This window comes from Narcine bancroftii, chromosome 2 (genome assembly GCF_036971445.1).
Source record: "Narcine bancroftii isolate sNarBan1 chromosome 2, sNarBan1.hap1, whole genome shotgun sequence".
Lineage (NCBI taxonomy): Eukaryota > Metazoa > Chordata > Chondrichthyes > Torpediniformes > Narcinidae > Narcine > Narcine bancroftii.
The window spans coordinates 84,431,331-84,445,479 of NC_091470.1; the positions used below are offsets into that span (position 1 = coordinate 84,431,331).

The 14,149-nt window shown below is 40.5% G+C and overlaps 1 protein-coding gene across 5 annotated transcripts in view; it reads left to right on the top strand.

Moving 5' to 3' along the window:
• The first annotated feature begins 720 nt into the window (after positions 1-720).
• Positions 721-14,149, top strand: part of ubr1 (ubiquitin protein ligase E3 component n-recognin 1) — a 227,492-nt gene continuing 214,063 nt past the window's right edge. For 4 of the 5 annotated variants that reach the window (XM_069917334.1, XM_069917337.1, XM_069917336.1 and 1 more), the window contains exon 1: positions 721-938. In XM_069917334.1, the coding sequence (XP_069773435.1) occupies positions 843-938 (96 nt within the window). In that variant the 5' untranslated portion in view covers positions 721-842. The remainder of the gene's footprint in view (positions 939-14,149) is intronic. The other variant, XM_069917335.1, reaches the window with a different exon arrangement.

The window sequence follows — 14,149 nt, forward strand, 5'->3', positions numbered from 1 at the left end:
ATGGAGAAGCCAAACCAAGCACATGTGGAAATTCATGGAGTGGGGCATGAGATTGCTGAATGCCCTGCAGATTCGCATCTCATGAGAAAGTACCATTTGCACACATGCATGGATGGTGTGCCCAAGAGGTATGATCAACATCATGAATGCTTGAAGTTCACTGACTTATAACCAGGTCGGCCATTTCCCCTTTCAATTCGCGGGAGCTGGATGCCCGGGTAAGTTTTACTGGGTTCCCTGACCACCTCTGTGGTAGGCCAGGGGGTTCTGACTGGTTTAACCCCGTTGGATCCTTTCAACTGGGTCACTCACTGTGCAAATTGCTCAGTGAACCCCATTTTACTTGGCAGTTTGAAAGGGCCTAATGTTTCAAAAGAGACTGGAGATACTTGGATCTGAGGCAGAAGATCATCCCCTGGAAGAAATGGACGTTTGGACTGGAAACATCCACCACAGTTGCTGGTCCACCCCCTGATATTTTCCAGCTGTTTACCTTTAACTCTGTTTTTCTTTTTTTAAAAAAATTTTCACACTATGAACCATACTGACCAAAATACACACAAACATTTCCCTCTTGAATATACATAGTGTCATTTTAAGCTGTACTACCTGATGAATACATTCAGCATTTCTGTTCCAGCTTCTTGCTTCTCTGCTCAGTGAAATGATGATCCGACACCGGAAGTCGGGGGAAATGCTTTCCGATGCCGACAGGTGGCGCTGCAGATGCCCGGTCTGTCTGGGAAAGCTGTCGTACAATGGCCTTGGCTTCAACCAGAACACGATCGTGAAGCAAGGGTAAGACGACGCTATCGGACGGACCCTTGAGGCGACCGGTGAAGATGGCGGCGGCGGAGGAGGATGAGGAGATGAAGGAGTTCAATGGCGGTCGAGGGTCGGTGACCGGGAATTGGCCGGCGCCCGATCAAGTGGTCAGGGTGAGTGAAAGGATCTGTCGGAAAGCACAATTATAATCGGCTCTGCGAGAATTGCTGACGCTGGGCTGCAAGAGTGAACCGGCCAGGTCTCATAAATGGCCCGAGGGCAGGGGGAGGTGAGGGGATAGGGCAGGAGAGGGGATAGGGCAGGAGAGGGGATAGGGCAGGAGAGGCGGAGGTAGGGGCGGAGGTGGGGGGCAGGAGGGGCGGAGATTTGGGGGGCAGGAGGGGCGGGGAGGTGGGGGGCAGGAGGGGCGGGGAGGTGGGGGGCAGGAGGGGCGGGGAGGTGGGGGGCAGGAGGGGCGGGGAGGTGGGGGGCAGGAGGGGCGGGGAGGTGGGGGGCAGGAGGGGCGGGGAGGTGGGGGGCAGGAGGGGCGGGGAGGTGGGGGGCAGGAGGGGCGGGGAGGTGGGGGGCAGGAGGGGCGGGGAGGTGGGGGGCAGGAGGGGCGGGGAGGTGGGGGGCAGGAGGGGCGGGGAGGTGGGGGGCAGGAGGGGCGGGGAGGTGGGGGGCAGGAGGGGCGGGGAGGTGGGGGGCAGGAGGGGCGGGGAGGTGGGGGGCAGGAGGGGCGGGGAGGTGGGGGGCAGGAGGGGCGGGGAGGTGGGGGGCAGGAGGGGCGGGGAGGTGGGGGGCAGGAGGGGCGGGGAGGTGGGGGGCGAGGAGCTGGGGATTGCAGTGGGGAGTTTTGGCTGAAGGAGAGAAGTGGGTCTCTTGGTGGGAAGAGGGTGGTCGGGGTTTGGGAGCAGGAGGCAGAGGTAGAGAGTCTGGGGGAAACAGAAGCTTTATAGATTCTGAAATGTGGCTTACCATGTCCATGAAGACCCCATCTGTGCTTGTATTGTGTATGACAATTTATAATAGTCATAATTTAAAACAAAATTCAATTCCCAAATACGATGTGGAAACAGGCCCTTAGCCTAACTTACCCACGCTGACCAAAATATATGCCCATACTTGTCATATGACTGTCTTTCGCCCATATCCCTCTGTATCGGTCTAATTTTTAGATCTGGACACATGAATAGGGAAGCTTTTGGGCCAAGTATAGGGACATGGGATTAACTCCAACAGACAATTTGAATGGATTGAAGAGCCTGTATAACTCGAGGACTTTTATGTTATGAAATTGTCTACCCACCCCCCCCACCCTTCCCCAGAGGTAGATGAGTGGGAGATGACCCAAAGATTTCTGAGGTGACATGGAAAAGAAATGTGATATCCTTTTTCTCTACCCTCCTCCCCAAACCATCTTCAGACTGCTGTGGGTGGTTAAAGGCTGATAGTATTATTGTTGAGAGTTGGGCAAGAATGTTAAATAATGGCAAGGAAGTAAACTAATTTTGTTTTGTTCCTCTAAGTATGGTCTTGCATCATTGTGTTTATGGACTGAAATTGTGAACTTGTTTAACAGGTTCAGTGTATCTGGGTGTTTCAGTCTTCTAAAATCTCTCAGCAGGCCCTGAAGCAAACATCAGAGTTAAGAAAAAAACATAAGTTATGAAAGTCATAAAACTTCAAATGTAGGAAAAAGGAAGTAAAACTGGAAAGCAATTAACATTCCAGACCTGGGTCTCTTTCAGAAATATTTTGATATTTCAATTTTGTGAGTTCGCATTTATTAATAAGACTAAATGTTACTGTATTTACTTGTGTCCTATTGGATGCTTTGAACGGGTCTAACAGATTCTTTTCAAATTTAAAAAAAAACTATTAAAAATGCTGATTATATAATTTAAAACAAAATTCAGATCTGTTAAACTGAACTGGTCATGCTTTATTCTTTGACATTGACATCAATTCCCAAATACATCTATTTCCTAGTATCCAGAATTAAGGCAACCGGCAAAAAAAAAGTCAAAAATATGAAAGTTTTTTGGTGAAGATCAGAACAAACATATTTAGCTAGCCTAGTGCCTTAGTTGTGCTTTTCTCGTAGCAGCTGTTTGAATAAGGTTGTGTGAAATAGCAATGGCATTGCCCAGGAGGAAGAGCTGGTTGGTGGGGTGACTCTTAAAGTGTCTTCATATTCTTCAGAGGCTTTATCTATAAACTTGTGGGGCAGGGGAGGGTTAATTATCTATAATGTTATTATTCCTCTTTCTGGTGGCTCCATGGAGGCGGAGGAACCTGCAGATACAATGGCGGTTAAATGTAAAACAAAGTAAAATGATTTTATGCAAATGAATTTTGTTCAGTGTACAGTAGAGTATTTTTTGTCTTTTAAACTGTTTATTCTTAATGTGGGTGTATTAGTTCAGCATTGTAAGAGTAAGTCTTGAGCAACTGGCATCTACCAATCCCCATAGGTCCTGGATACCAGGGGTTTTATTGGATTGAAGAATTAATCCAAACCTAACTGAAAATGAGAGTTAATATTTATGTTTTTGGAAAGATCAAAATTCCTTTATCATGTACATACTACACAAAATTTCTCAACTTTTGCTTAACATAAAGGCACATGAAGAGGTGCCAATAAACCTGCATATCCACCAATAAGAGAAATAGAAGCAAAATAGAATCCTTTCAGAGACACTGAGTGTCTGTGGATTCTCTTCCTGTGCTTAATTGGAGGCCAAGCTTAGACCAACATGGGTGTCTCTACGAAGCAGTCAACCAATCTACATTTGCTCTCTGCAATGCACAGGAGGCTACACCAAGTCATGAAAGCCTGGTTCAATCACCCTGTACAGATCATCTGTCTTTCTTTTGCCCTAATATTAGATCTAGTTGGAAATATGGATTTTCTTTTGAGTCTGTTGCCTTTTTGTCTCTCTTTCCTTTTGGACCAACATTTTGCTCACCCTTTTACTCTTTGTGATGTCTTGGGATGTTCGCAGTATCTTTGCTGAGTAACAATTTCTGTACTCTGATAGTTTTGTATGCTTTTTCTGATGGAGTTAGTTGCTGTTTCAATTTTTTTCATGTTTTTGGAAGATAGCAAAAAAGCTTTGTTTTTTTTTGTTTTGATTTGTTCTCACGTAGCTGATAGTCTGATACTGTATGTACATCAATAGTTTGGTCAGTTAATTCAGCCCAGGAAATAAAGTGATCTAATGTTTTTCAATGATCTGAAAATCTATCTCACTGTTTTTAAGCATTCATTTTAGAGGACATTAAAGATTTAAAATGTAAATAATTCACAATTATTTTGATATTTTTGTTTAAGTTTTGCCTACAACCATAAAAATGAAAAATATAGAAATCTAAATGAGGAACAACTTTTACATTTGGGACAAAAGCCATCAAAAGCTCAAGCTCTGAAATATTTTTTAGTGTGTGCTATTATGTGGGTACATTATGCTATTTCTCTATTCTATAGTTGGATAAAATCAGCTATTATCTAGTTAAAAATGTTTGGTATAATAGTGCCTCATTTTATGTTGTATTGTAAGAAAAGGGTTCAGGATCTTGTGCTGTTCAAAAAGGATTATTTTAATCTATGTTAAAGAGAAGTGGTGATAGCACCATCAATGTAGAATTGGAAGTAATTTTTCCTTCCACAAAACAGTAATACAACAAACAGGCCCTTTACTCCAATCTGTCTATGCCACACATGTCAAACTCAGGCCCGCAGGCCAAATTTGGCCCGTGATATAATTATATTTGGCCCGCAAGATCATATCAAATATGTATTAGAGCAGGCCCGCTGACCGCCACGCCAGTATAGCGCATGCACAGCTAATACTATAAATCCCAGAATGCTTTGCAAATGCGTTGGCGCCGGCCCATCAGCCCGCTAATCGCCCCCACCTCCTCTCTTTACTTTCATTAGCATCTGCGACCTGTCGCCCAACTCACGTGTAATAAACCCCTTATGAAAAATGGCCAAATGAAAGACAGAAAACAGGACCTTTCAAGACAGGTGGGAGGTAGACTCTGACCCCAGAGTTTGATGAACTTGCATCTAAGAAGAGATGCCAAGTATCTGGTTTAGACCCAGGTGCATCAGAGTAAATCACAGTGTAGCAAGCTAAGCTTGGATTAATATTTTCTTTGGTTAACTTTGGACTGTTCATAGTTGAAAGATTGGATTTTCATTGAAGCAAGTTGTTATTTTTTTGACTTGTTGGCTTGTGAAAAAAAAATACATTTAAAAGGAGCTTAAAGGCTATAGAGAAATATTATTTATTGAATATTTTATTTCTCATTTGTTATTGCTTCTTCTGGAAAGAGTTTAACCAAAACTATTATTAAACATTTATTTTAATAAGAAAAAGTTTAACATTACATATGTTAAAAGAAGAGAAAACATGCGGATGTTGTTGAAAATTTTCAATAAATATTTAGTTTGGCCCACGACTTAGTCCAAGTTTTTAATTTTGGCCCTCTGTGAATTTGAGTTTGACACCCCTGGTCTATGCTGACCAAGGTGCCCACCCAATCCTGTCCCACTTGACTGCGTTTGGCCCACATCCCTCTAATAAACTTGTCTAAATGTTTTATTTTCAACATTATAATAATTTTCCCTTTAAATCATACCTCCCTAACCTTATACCTGTACTCTCTGATTTTAGACTCTCTTTCTCTGGGAGAAAAATACTTACTATTCACCTTGTTGCCCCTCATTATTTTAAATACCTCAAGGTGACTACTTGGCTTCATGCTCTGGGGAAAAACAGCCTCAGTCTGTCCAGCCTCTTATAACTCAAGCCCTGCAACATCCTTTAGTGAGAAAATACTCTTTATCTTGCAAGTGATCTTTGTTATACAAGACTGCTACGAGGGGAGACAGCTTATGTCTTTTGAGCAAGCAGCTAAAGGGTAAATATGATTTGTCTTATGGGACCTTTCACTGTTTCCTTCAATTAAGATAATTCCTAAGGGATAGGTGAGGTCCACAATGACCCCGCATACACCTAGTGAGGTTGATGGGATACTTCGACTGTGAAACGCACCCTAATTTATATTGTGACGGATTATATCATATTTTAAATTATGTATAGATATATTTTTGGAGGAGATAGATTGTGGGGTTTTAGTGTAGGACACAAACAAACACAAACATTTCAGATCTAATTTAAAATGCAAGAGCTCTGCTCAAACCAGACACTCCAGGTCCAGTGCCTTTGTAAAGACGATGGAAACTGCTTTGCTGAAGTTTTTCACAAGGAGGTGCAAACAGAAGAACCCGAGCTTAAGAAACTTCCAAAGCAGGTGTAAAAATTGATTACTGTTTTGAAGGCAACAGATGAACAGGCTCAAGTTTGGTTCTGGTTCTGCAATCTGTCTGGTTGCAGTTTGCTGTTCTAAGGTCATGAGATTTTGTAAGCAGAGAGAGAGAAAGAGAGACCAAACAGGCTTTCTCTGAGATGGAGAGAGAGAATCAATTTTGACAGTGGCTTTTGGAGGCTGGAGCATGGCAAGCTGGCAGCTTGTTGAAACCCCATTTTGAAGTTGGGTTGTGAGTTCTGAGTTCAGCCTGTTGAAAACCCTTGTGGTCCATACAAGAGGAAATGGCTGGCTAGAGTGTTTCACCTGAAATAAGGGAAACAGAAAGGAACTCAGTGGTGACCTGCAGAAGAAGAGGTTATCATTTAGAAAACCCTGATGGGGCAAGTTTCTTCAGCAAGACACTGAAGTGGGTGATGGGAGGGAATCAGTTGGTGTGTGTCCAACGAGCAACAAATCGCTCTCTCTGAAACCAACAAGAACCTTCTTGAGTTGTATCCAATTAACTTTAAGCACCATAGCTTGGTGAAAATTCTGAGCACGGTATAAAAATTGCCTAATTCCAGTGAATTTGGAGGATTGAAAAGTGAGATTGGACTGTGAATCAATGAACTTTTCTGAACTTTTACACATTACATACATGTGCACTTAGAATTAGAAGGGGGTTGTTAATTGTAATAAGTTAGAGTTTAATCCTGTTTTTATGTTTAAAGAAAATTAAAAGCAACTTTTGTTTAAGTAACCATTTGTTTTGGTGAATTTCTATTGCTGTTGGGTATTGGGGTCCTCTGGTCCCGTAACAATATCAAGAATGGACTCGGTACATAGATCAAGAGAAAGATGGGAGTCAGAACTGAGCATCACAATTGACGAGAGATGTTGGTCAGATTGATGTAAAGATAGTGTGATAACAGTTATTAATTCTAGGTACAGACTGGTTCAATACAACTTTCATCACCAGCTCTACCTCACACCACAAAAGATTCACAAGGCAAAACCAGAGGTGCAGGAGATGTGCTTCAGATGTGGAGTGAAGCAAGGAACATTTGTTCATGCAGCCTGGTCCTGTGCAAAGGTAATCCCATTTTGGTAGGATGTGGCCAACATACTAACTAGAATAACAAGGGTAACCTTTCTGCTAGATCCAACGTTGTATCTGCTGGGAAACCTTATAGACATAAGCAACAAATTAACCAAATTCAATTTGTATTTATTTCTTTGTCCAAGCAAAAAAAATTGCATAGCTATGACCTGGAAGTCTGACTCCTCTCTTATCAGTAAGTGGATTACCGAGAAGCATAGCTGTATTTCCATGGAAAATATAACATATACTCTTTGAAACCAACACAGCACCTTTGTTAAAATATGGCAGCCATATTTGACATGCGTGGAAGCACAGCTGTAGCCACACCCCGATTATATTTTAAAAAAAAAAGACATACAACCAATAGATGGATTAATAAAAGTAATTATATAAGGGGGTGGTTCCACAGCCTCTCTGGACACTTACTGGAAGCGCCCACACCACATCCAGCTTCTTTTTTTCTCCTTTTTTTTGTTTTCTGTCTTTCCTTTTTTGAGGGAGGGGAGTGGAAATGGGAGGGGGAGGAAAAACCACATGTATGTAGATTGCTGGGAGATATTGATATATTCTGTTCTGTAACAGCCAGAATGTTATCTCCTTGTTTATTGATGGAAAACAAAAAATAAAATATTAATAAAAAGTGTTTTGTGATGCAGTATTTACTGCAAGACCAAAGATTATCAAAAGCTCCTTTATTATGTCTCGAAATGAGGGATAGAATGTGAAGGAAAAGTACTTATCAACCAATCCCATATGATGCAACGCCAGTGGGAACCATAGTTGTGTGGCAGCCCTCTGTCCTGCAATCCCCTTCTTGCTGGAGTTAGCATTAATCATGACCTCATCCAAGTGGAGAATTCCCATGGGACAAAGAAATGTTACCCCTTTCATACCCTTCCACTTTAACATGACTATTGCAGTTTTATTCTATGCATCCTGGTTCTGGTAACCTTCAGCTTAGATCCAAAACAAAGAAGGAATGTGTTCTTCCCTGTTGTCTCTTATCTACCCTCATTGAAGATTGGTCTTTTCCCAACTCTTAACATCTGGACTTAGTTGACCACTTTCATTTTCTACTATTTCATCAATTTTAGTGTCATCTGCAAATTTACCATGCCAGATTCTCATCTAAGTTGTTAACCTAGAATGGTAGACCCAGCATGGTCACAGGCCTCCAATCTGGAAAATGACCCCCCACTACCACCCGATGACTACGACAATGATGACATTTTGTATCCAGTCATTGAACTCATGCTGGATCCTGCGAGATCTAACCTTCCAGACCAGCCTACAACGAGCGACCTTATTAAAGTCTTTGCTGTGGTCCAAACCCTTGTCAATCCTCTTGTTCAACTATTTTTAAAAAATTCAGTCAAATTTGGGAGACCCATTTCCCATACATGAAGCCATGCTATTTAACCTTAAACAGTTCTTGTCCATCTAAATGCAGAGAGATCCTGTCTCTCAAAAGCCTTTCTAGTAACTTTCCCAGCATTATTAGATGTATTGGCCTGATTGAATGATTGTTAATTTCCAGTGGGAGCAATTAATCAGTTCAGCTGGAAGTGGCAAAATTAAAGCTAATGCAGGCAGTCCCCTTGTTTTACAAATGTCCGACTTATGGACAACTTGTACGCATGTGCATAATAATGCCCCTTCCAGAATGAAGGACATTGATGGAACAAAAATGTAAACTTTTAATCATTTTTTTTTCATAGAAAGGTAAAATATATATTATAAATATTTGACTAACTGATGCTAAAAATGCTAAATAAGAACAGTATGTACCTGTTCTGACTTACCTACAAATTTGACTTAAAGACAGACTTGGGAATGGAACTCATTCGTAACCTGGGGACTGCCTGTAAAAGTTCCATTTTGGATCTTAGATGGAAGTTCATTATGATCTTGTGTGTGAATCTGGGCATGATTTCATTGTCCTGTGATTAAAAGAGAAAAGATTTCCCACATTTTGAACAAGCAATGGTATTATAATTATTATGTCAGTAAAGTTTGGGATAATATTCTCTCCTTTAAACCCCACATGATGGTTGGGAAGTTTGAATTGCAATGTTATGACAAAATCCTAGATATGGTAACAGCTGTTTGGAGTCCTTGGGGAAAAGAATCCATTTGGAAATAATTAAACTTAGGACAGTATTTATAATCGGTTTAATTGTGCTTTGAATAAGTGATTTAAATACGTAAGCTGGTTTGGCCTGCTGGTCTGAAACACTCAACATTTTCAGCTATGTTCATGTCTAACTGAATTTGATCATCAAAGAGTATAACTTCGCCGTGTATTGGATAGAGAATTTTTTAACATTAGACAAATGTTTAATATTGTGTGGCTTTGATCACCCTGTCCTTGGGAGACCCATTTCACCAGATTCGGTGCCTCAAGTTCATTTGTTGTCTGATTTGTTTATTCTCTGATTCCCAAAATATTCATAAACATTCTTGCTCTCTGCAATTATATTTTATAATTGTAGAGATTTATTACCCTTGGAGTGAATACATTTTTTAAAAGGTAAGATGGCAATGAGAGTTTGTCATTTCATAAATACAATATACAGAAGCACCAAAATTCTTACTTGCTGCAGCCAAACGGGTACATAAGTAACAGCAATTAGAATAGTATAAATTAAACTATCACAAGCTAAGGAAAAAAAAAAGGATAGATAAATATTTGGTTCCAGTAAAACAGATGGATCATTTGGTGATCCTGCAGTCTATGGTTAGGATAAGGGTAATATGGGGAGGTTCAAGAGCCAAATGGCTGTTGCAAAAAAAGCCATCTTAAACCTAGAGGTGTTTGACTTCAGGCTTCTGTACCTTTTACCTGAAGGGAGCAGAGAGATTGTAAACAGGATCCTTTATGATGATGGCTGCAATTTTTATACATCATCTTACATAGCTGTCTTCAATGGATAGGAGTGTCATGGACTTGGATAGGTTTGCTTCTTTCTGCAGCCTTCTGAATTCCTGGGCACTTGAGTTTCCAAACTGGGGCATGATGCAACCAGACATATGTTTTGTAGAGTACACCAGAAAAGGTTTGATAGGGTATTCAATGGCATGCCAAATTTTCTCAGACTTGTTAGAAAGTAGAAGTGTTAGTGCACCTTCTTCACCTTGGCCTCATTATGTTGGCTCCAGGAGAAATCCTACAATATGTCAACTTCGTGGGTCTTGAGGGAACAAACCCTCCCCACTGCCATCCCAAAATCCTGTCAATGAAGACAGGTGTGTGATATTTATCTTGCTAAAGTCTAGAGCATGGTCCTTGGTCTTGCTGCTGTTGAGAGCAAGATTGTTGTTTTGGCACCAAAAATCTAGATGCTTGATCTAATTTTAAATTCTGTCATCATTATCTGTTATTTGGCCAACAAAGGTGGTGTCATCAGCTGAACTTGGCCAGACAATTGTGAGTGTAGAGGGAACTGAGTAGATGTCTACACAGCCTTCATGAGCCCCTGAAGGAGATGTTGCTGATCTACATTGTTTGAGGTCTGCCAATGAGGAAATCGAGAATCTAGTTGCAAAGGAATGAACAGAATCCCATATTCCTGCTTTTGATTACAAGTTATGGTATAGTGTGAATGGCCAAGGAGTTGTTGTTGTTGAAATAGGCAAATTGAAATGGTTCACATCCTTTCTGAGGAGTGAAACAAGAAAGGCTGCAGATGATGTGATTGCAGTTAAAAAAAAAGTAGAAATGCTGGAGGAACTCAGCAGGTCTTGCAGCATTCATAAGAGGTAAAGATATATTACTGATGTTTCAGACCTGAACCTTTTTACAAGGCATGAGTTAAAAAAGGACAGGCTTCAAATTAGAGTCTGGGGGGAAAGGGAAGAATAGGAGGGATAGGAGTTCAGACCAACAGACAAAAGGTGTTAATTGCATATGATACAAGAGAAAAAGTGAGAATTGATTGGGGTAGGCTGATGTGTGTCTGCCACAATAGCATGGATCTCCCTGTGGCCACTCATTTCAATTCCTTGGCACATTCCCTTGTTGACATGTCAATCCATGGTCTCATGCAAACCCCCCTCCTGTGTTCTGGCCTGTACTCTTCCTGCCTGGCCTGGCTTCCTTCCTCCCCCTGATTTTTTTATTCGGGTGCCTGTCTGATTTTTGCTCATAGCTTGAAAAAGGGCACAAGCCCTGGTTCAATATCTTTACCTCCTATAGATGCTGTGTGACCTCCTGAGTTCTTCCAGCATTTTTGTGCTTTTACTATGATCACAGTGTCTGCAGACTTTCATGTTTCTCTGTGTATAGGAAGTTGTTTGTCGTGTTATGCCTGATCCAGGCATTTGTATTTGACATTTTAAGAATTACCTGCGTTTTCTTCTCCAGAATCAGTGATGAAATGTTTTTCAAAAGTATTTCTCCAAATTTATGAATTGGTTTATTGCTAAATCTTGGGAAAATAATTTATTTTGTTCTGGGAATTGAATCAATTATTCACAAATGTAAATTAGGGTGCAAATTTAAAAATGGCTGCAGATATTTTCATGTTTTTTAAAAAGTTTTACAAATAGTTAAAGAGAACTAGTGCAGTGGAAGAGTTGTTTTCAAATCCAATTAGTACATCGTTTTAAATCAGGTAAACAATAACTCCTGGTTTTGAAAGCAAGGTGGGGTTGGGAGAATGTGATCCAACTTAAAACTATAGGACTTGCTAAAATGCTTGGAATTTGCCAATTCTTTTGTAATGTGTGGAAACAAGATGGTCAATTTTTAAACATGGTACACAGACGCTCCCACAAGCAACAATTCTCTTTTTAAGGAATAAATAATGGTCAGGACACCGGAGAATTTACAGGAAAATTACTGTTTATATAATGCGAACAAATGTACTTCAGTGAAAAATAAAGACCATGGGAAAACTGATTTATCTATGGATAAGATAAGGAGAAAAGTCTTGAATAAAGATAAAAAGACTAAATTGGTAATTTATTACATGGAATGCCTTGAGTAAAGATGTTGAGAATCCACTTGCTTATAATTGCATTTAATTTATGTGAAATTACATCCAAATTTGATGTTACAAAGATAATAGAAAATCAAGTGTGGGCAATAATTAGATGAGGTATAATCTGACAATCAGAAATAGTATTGCTCTCTTCTAATTCTGTTTCTTATGTTCTAGTCTTACAACTTTATCTTGGTTGTACATGTTGTGGTTTTAAGTCTCAGCTGACAGCACTCACCCAGAGCATGCTGGTTTGAAGATCTAGATTGGGGCTTCGAGCCATAATTTTGGTGATGGCTAAAATCCAGCCCTAGTATGCTATTTTGTCTTATTTCAGTCTCTTTGGAAACAATCTTCAGACCTGGTTTTTGGAGACATGTACTGTTTTGTTCATTTCAGTTATTAAGGCCATAAAACCATAAGATCTATGAGCAGAAATAGGCTATTTAGCCCATCAAGTCTGCCCTGCCATTTAATGATGAGCTGATCCATTTCAACACTCAGCCCTACTGTTCACCCTTCTCCCTTTTATGCTTTGGCTAATCAAGAACCTATCAATCTCTGCTTTAAATACAGCGGCCTCCACAACTGCCTGTGGCAACAAATTGCACAGATTTGCCACCCTCTGGCTGAAGAAATTCCTCAGCAGCTCTGTTCAGAATAGATGCTCTTCAATCCTAAAGTTGTGCCCTCTTGTCCTAGACTCTCCCACCATGAGAAACAACCTTTCTACATCTACTCTCTCCACACATTCAACATTCAAAATATTTCATTGTGATCCCCCTTCATTCTACTAAATTCCAACAGGTACAGGCCAAGAGGTGTCAAATGTTCCTCAAATGCTCCTCATTCCCAGAATCATCCTGGTGAATCTCTTTTGAACCCTCCCCAACATCAGTATGTTATTTCAATGTTGAATGGTGAATGATATCACATAATTGATTATATTTTAACCCAGCTAATGTAGATTTGAAGATTTATGTCCCTTTCATTATTGGAGTTTTAATCCTTCAGTTGGACTTCGAGGTAAATGTAAAATTCAGACCAACCAGCAGATTGCAACATTGAAAATGAATCTTTCATTTAGTGAAGCAGAAATTTAATATTGAATCTAGAATATATTAATGCTCATCCTTTAAGGGTAATTCTTAATATTTAATTTTTTGGTTGGTGGGGAGAAGGCATTTAGCTATGGAATTCCATTTGCTATGGTTCTAATCCTGTTGTCAATTGGCATCATTCACAGGTTTGTGTGTTCCAGTAAGATTCTAAAGGAGGTTTGGAGAGAGGTAATTAAGAGAAGAGGAGGAGGCTTTGAGGATGGGACTGAGGGTCTGGGATGGTGGGATGGGGAGTGGAAGTTTAGAGCATGTGGGGCTTTAGAGAGTGGGGACTAAGAGGCCAGGTGTTTGGAGTATGGGAAACAGTGGGTCTGGGGACTGAGAGGAGGGGGTGGGAGGAGCATTGGCTGAATGGAGGGACATCTTGAGTAAAAAGAGTCTGGAGGGTCTTGAGGATGGTTGGAGAATGGGGATCAAGGGGAATGGGGTGGTTGATGAAGAGGAGACATCTGGAGGGAGTATCTTTGGTGACTGTGACAATACATCTACAGTGCCCTCCATAATGTTTGGGACAAAGACATTTTTTTTCATTTATTTGCAATCATACTTTTAAATTTGTATCAAGCAATTCACATGTGATTAAAGTGCATATTCCAGATTTTATGAAAGAATATTTGTGTACATTTTGGTCAAACCAAAATGTACACAAATTACAGCACTATTTATACATAATCCCCAAATTTCAAGGCACCATTATATTTGGGATACAGCAATGCTATGTATATTAAAAAATGGTCATGTTTAGTACTTTGTTGGCTATCCCTTGTATGCAATGTCTGATTGATTTCTGTGATTCATAGACATTACCAGGTGCTGAGTATCTTCTCTGGTGATGCTCTCCCAGGCCTTGATTGCAG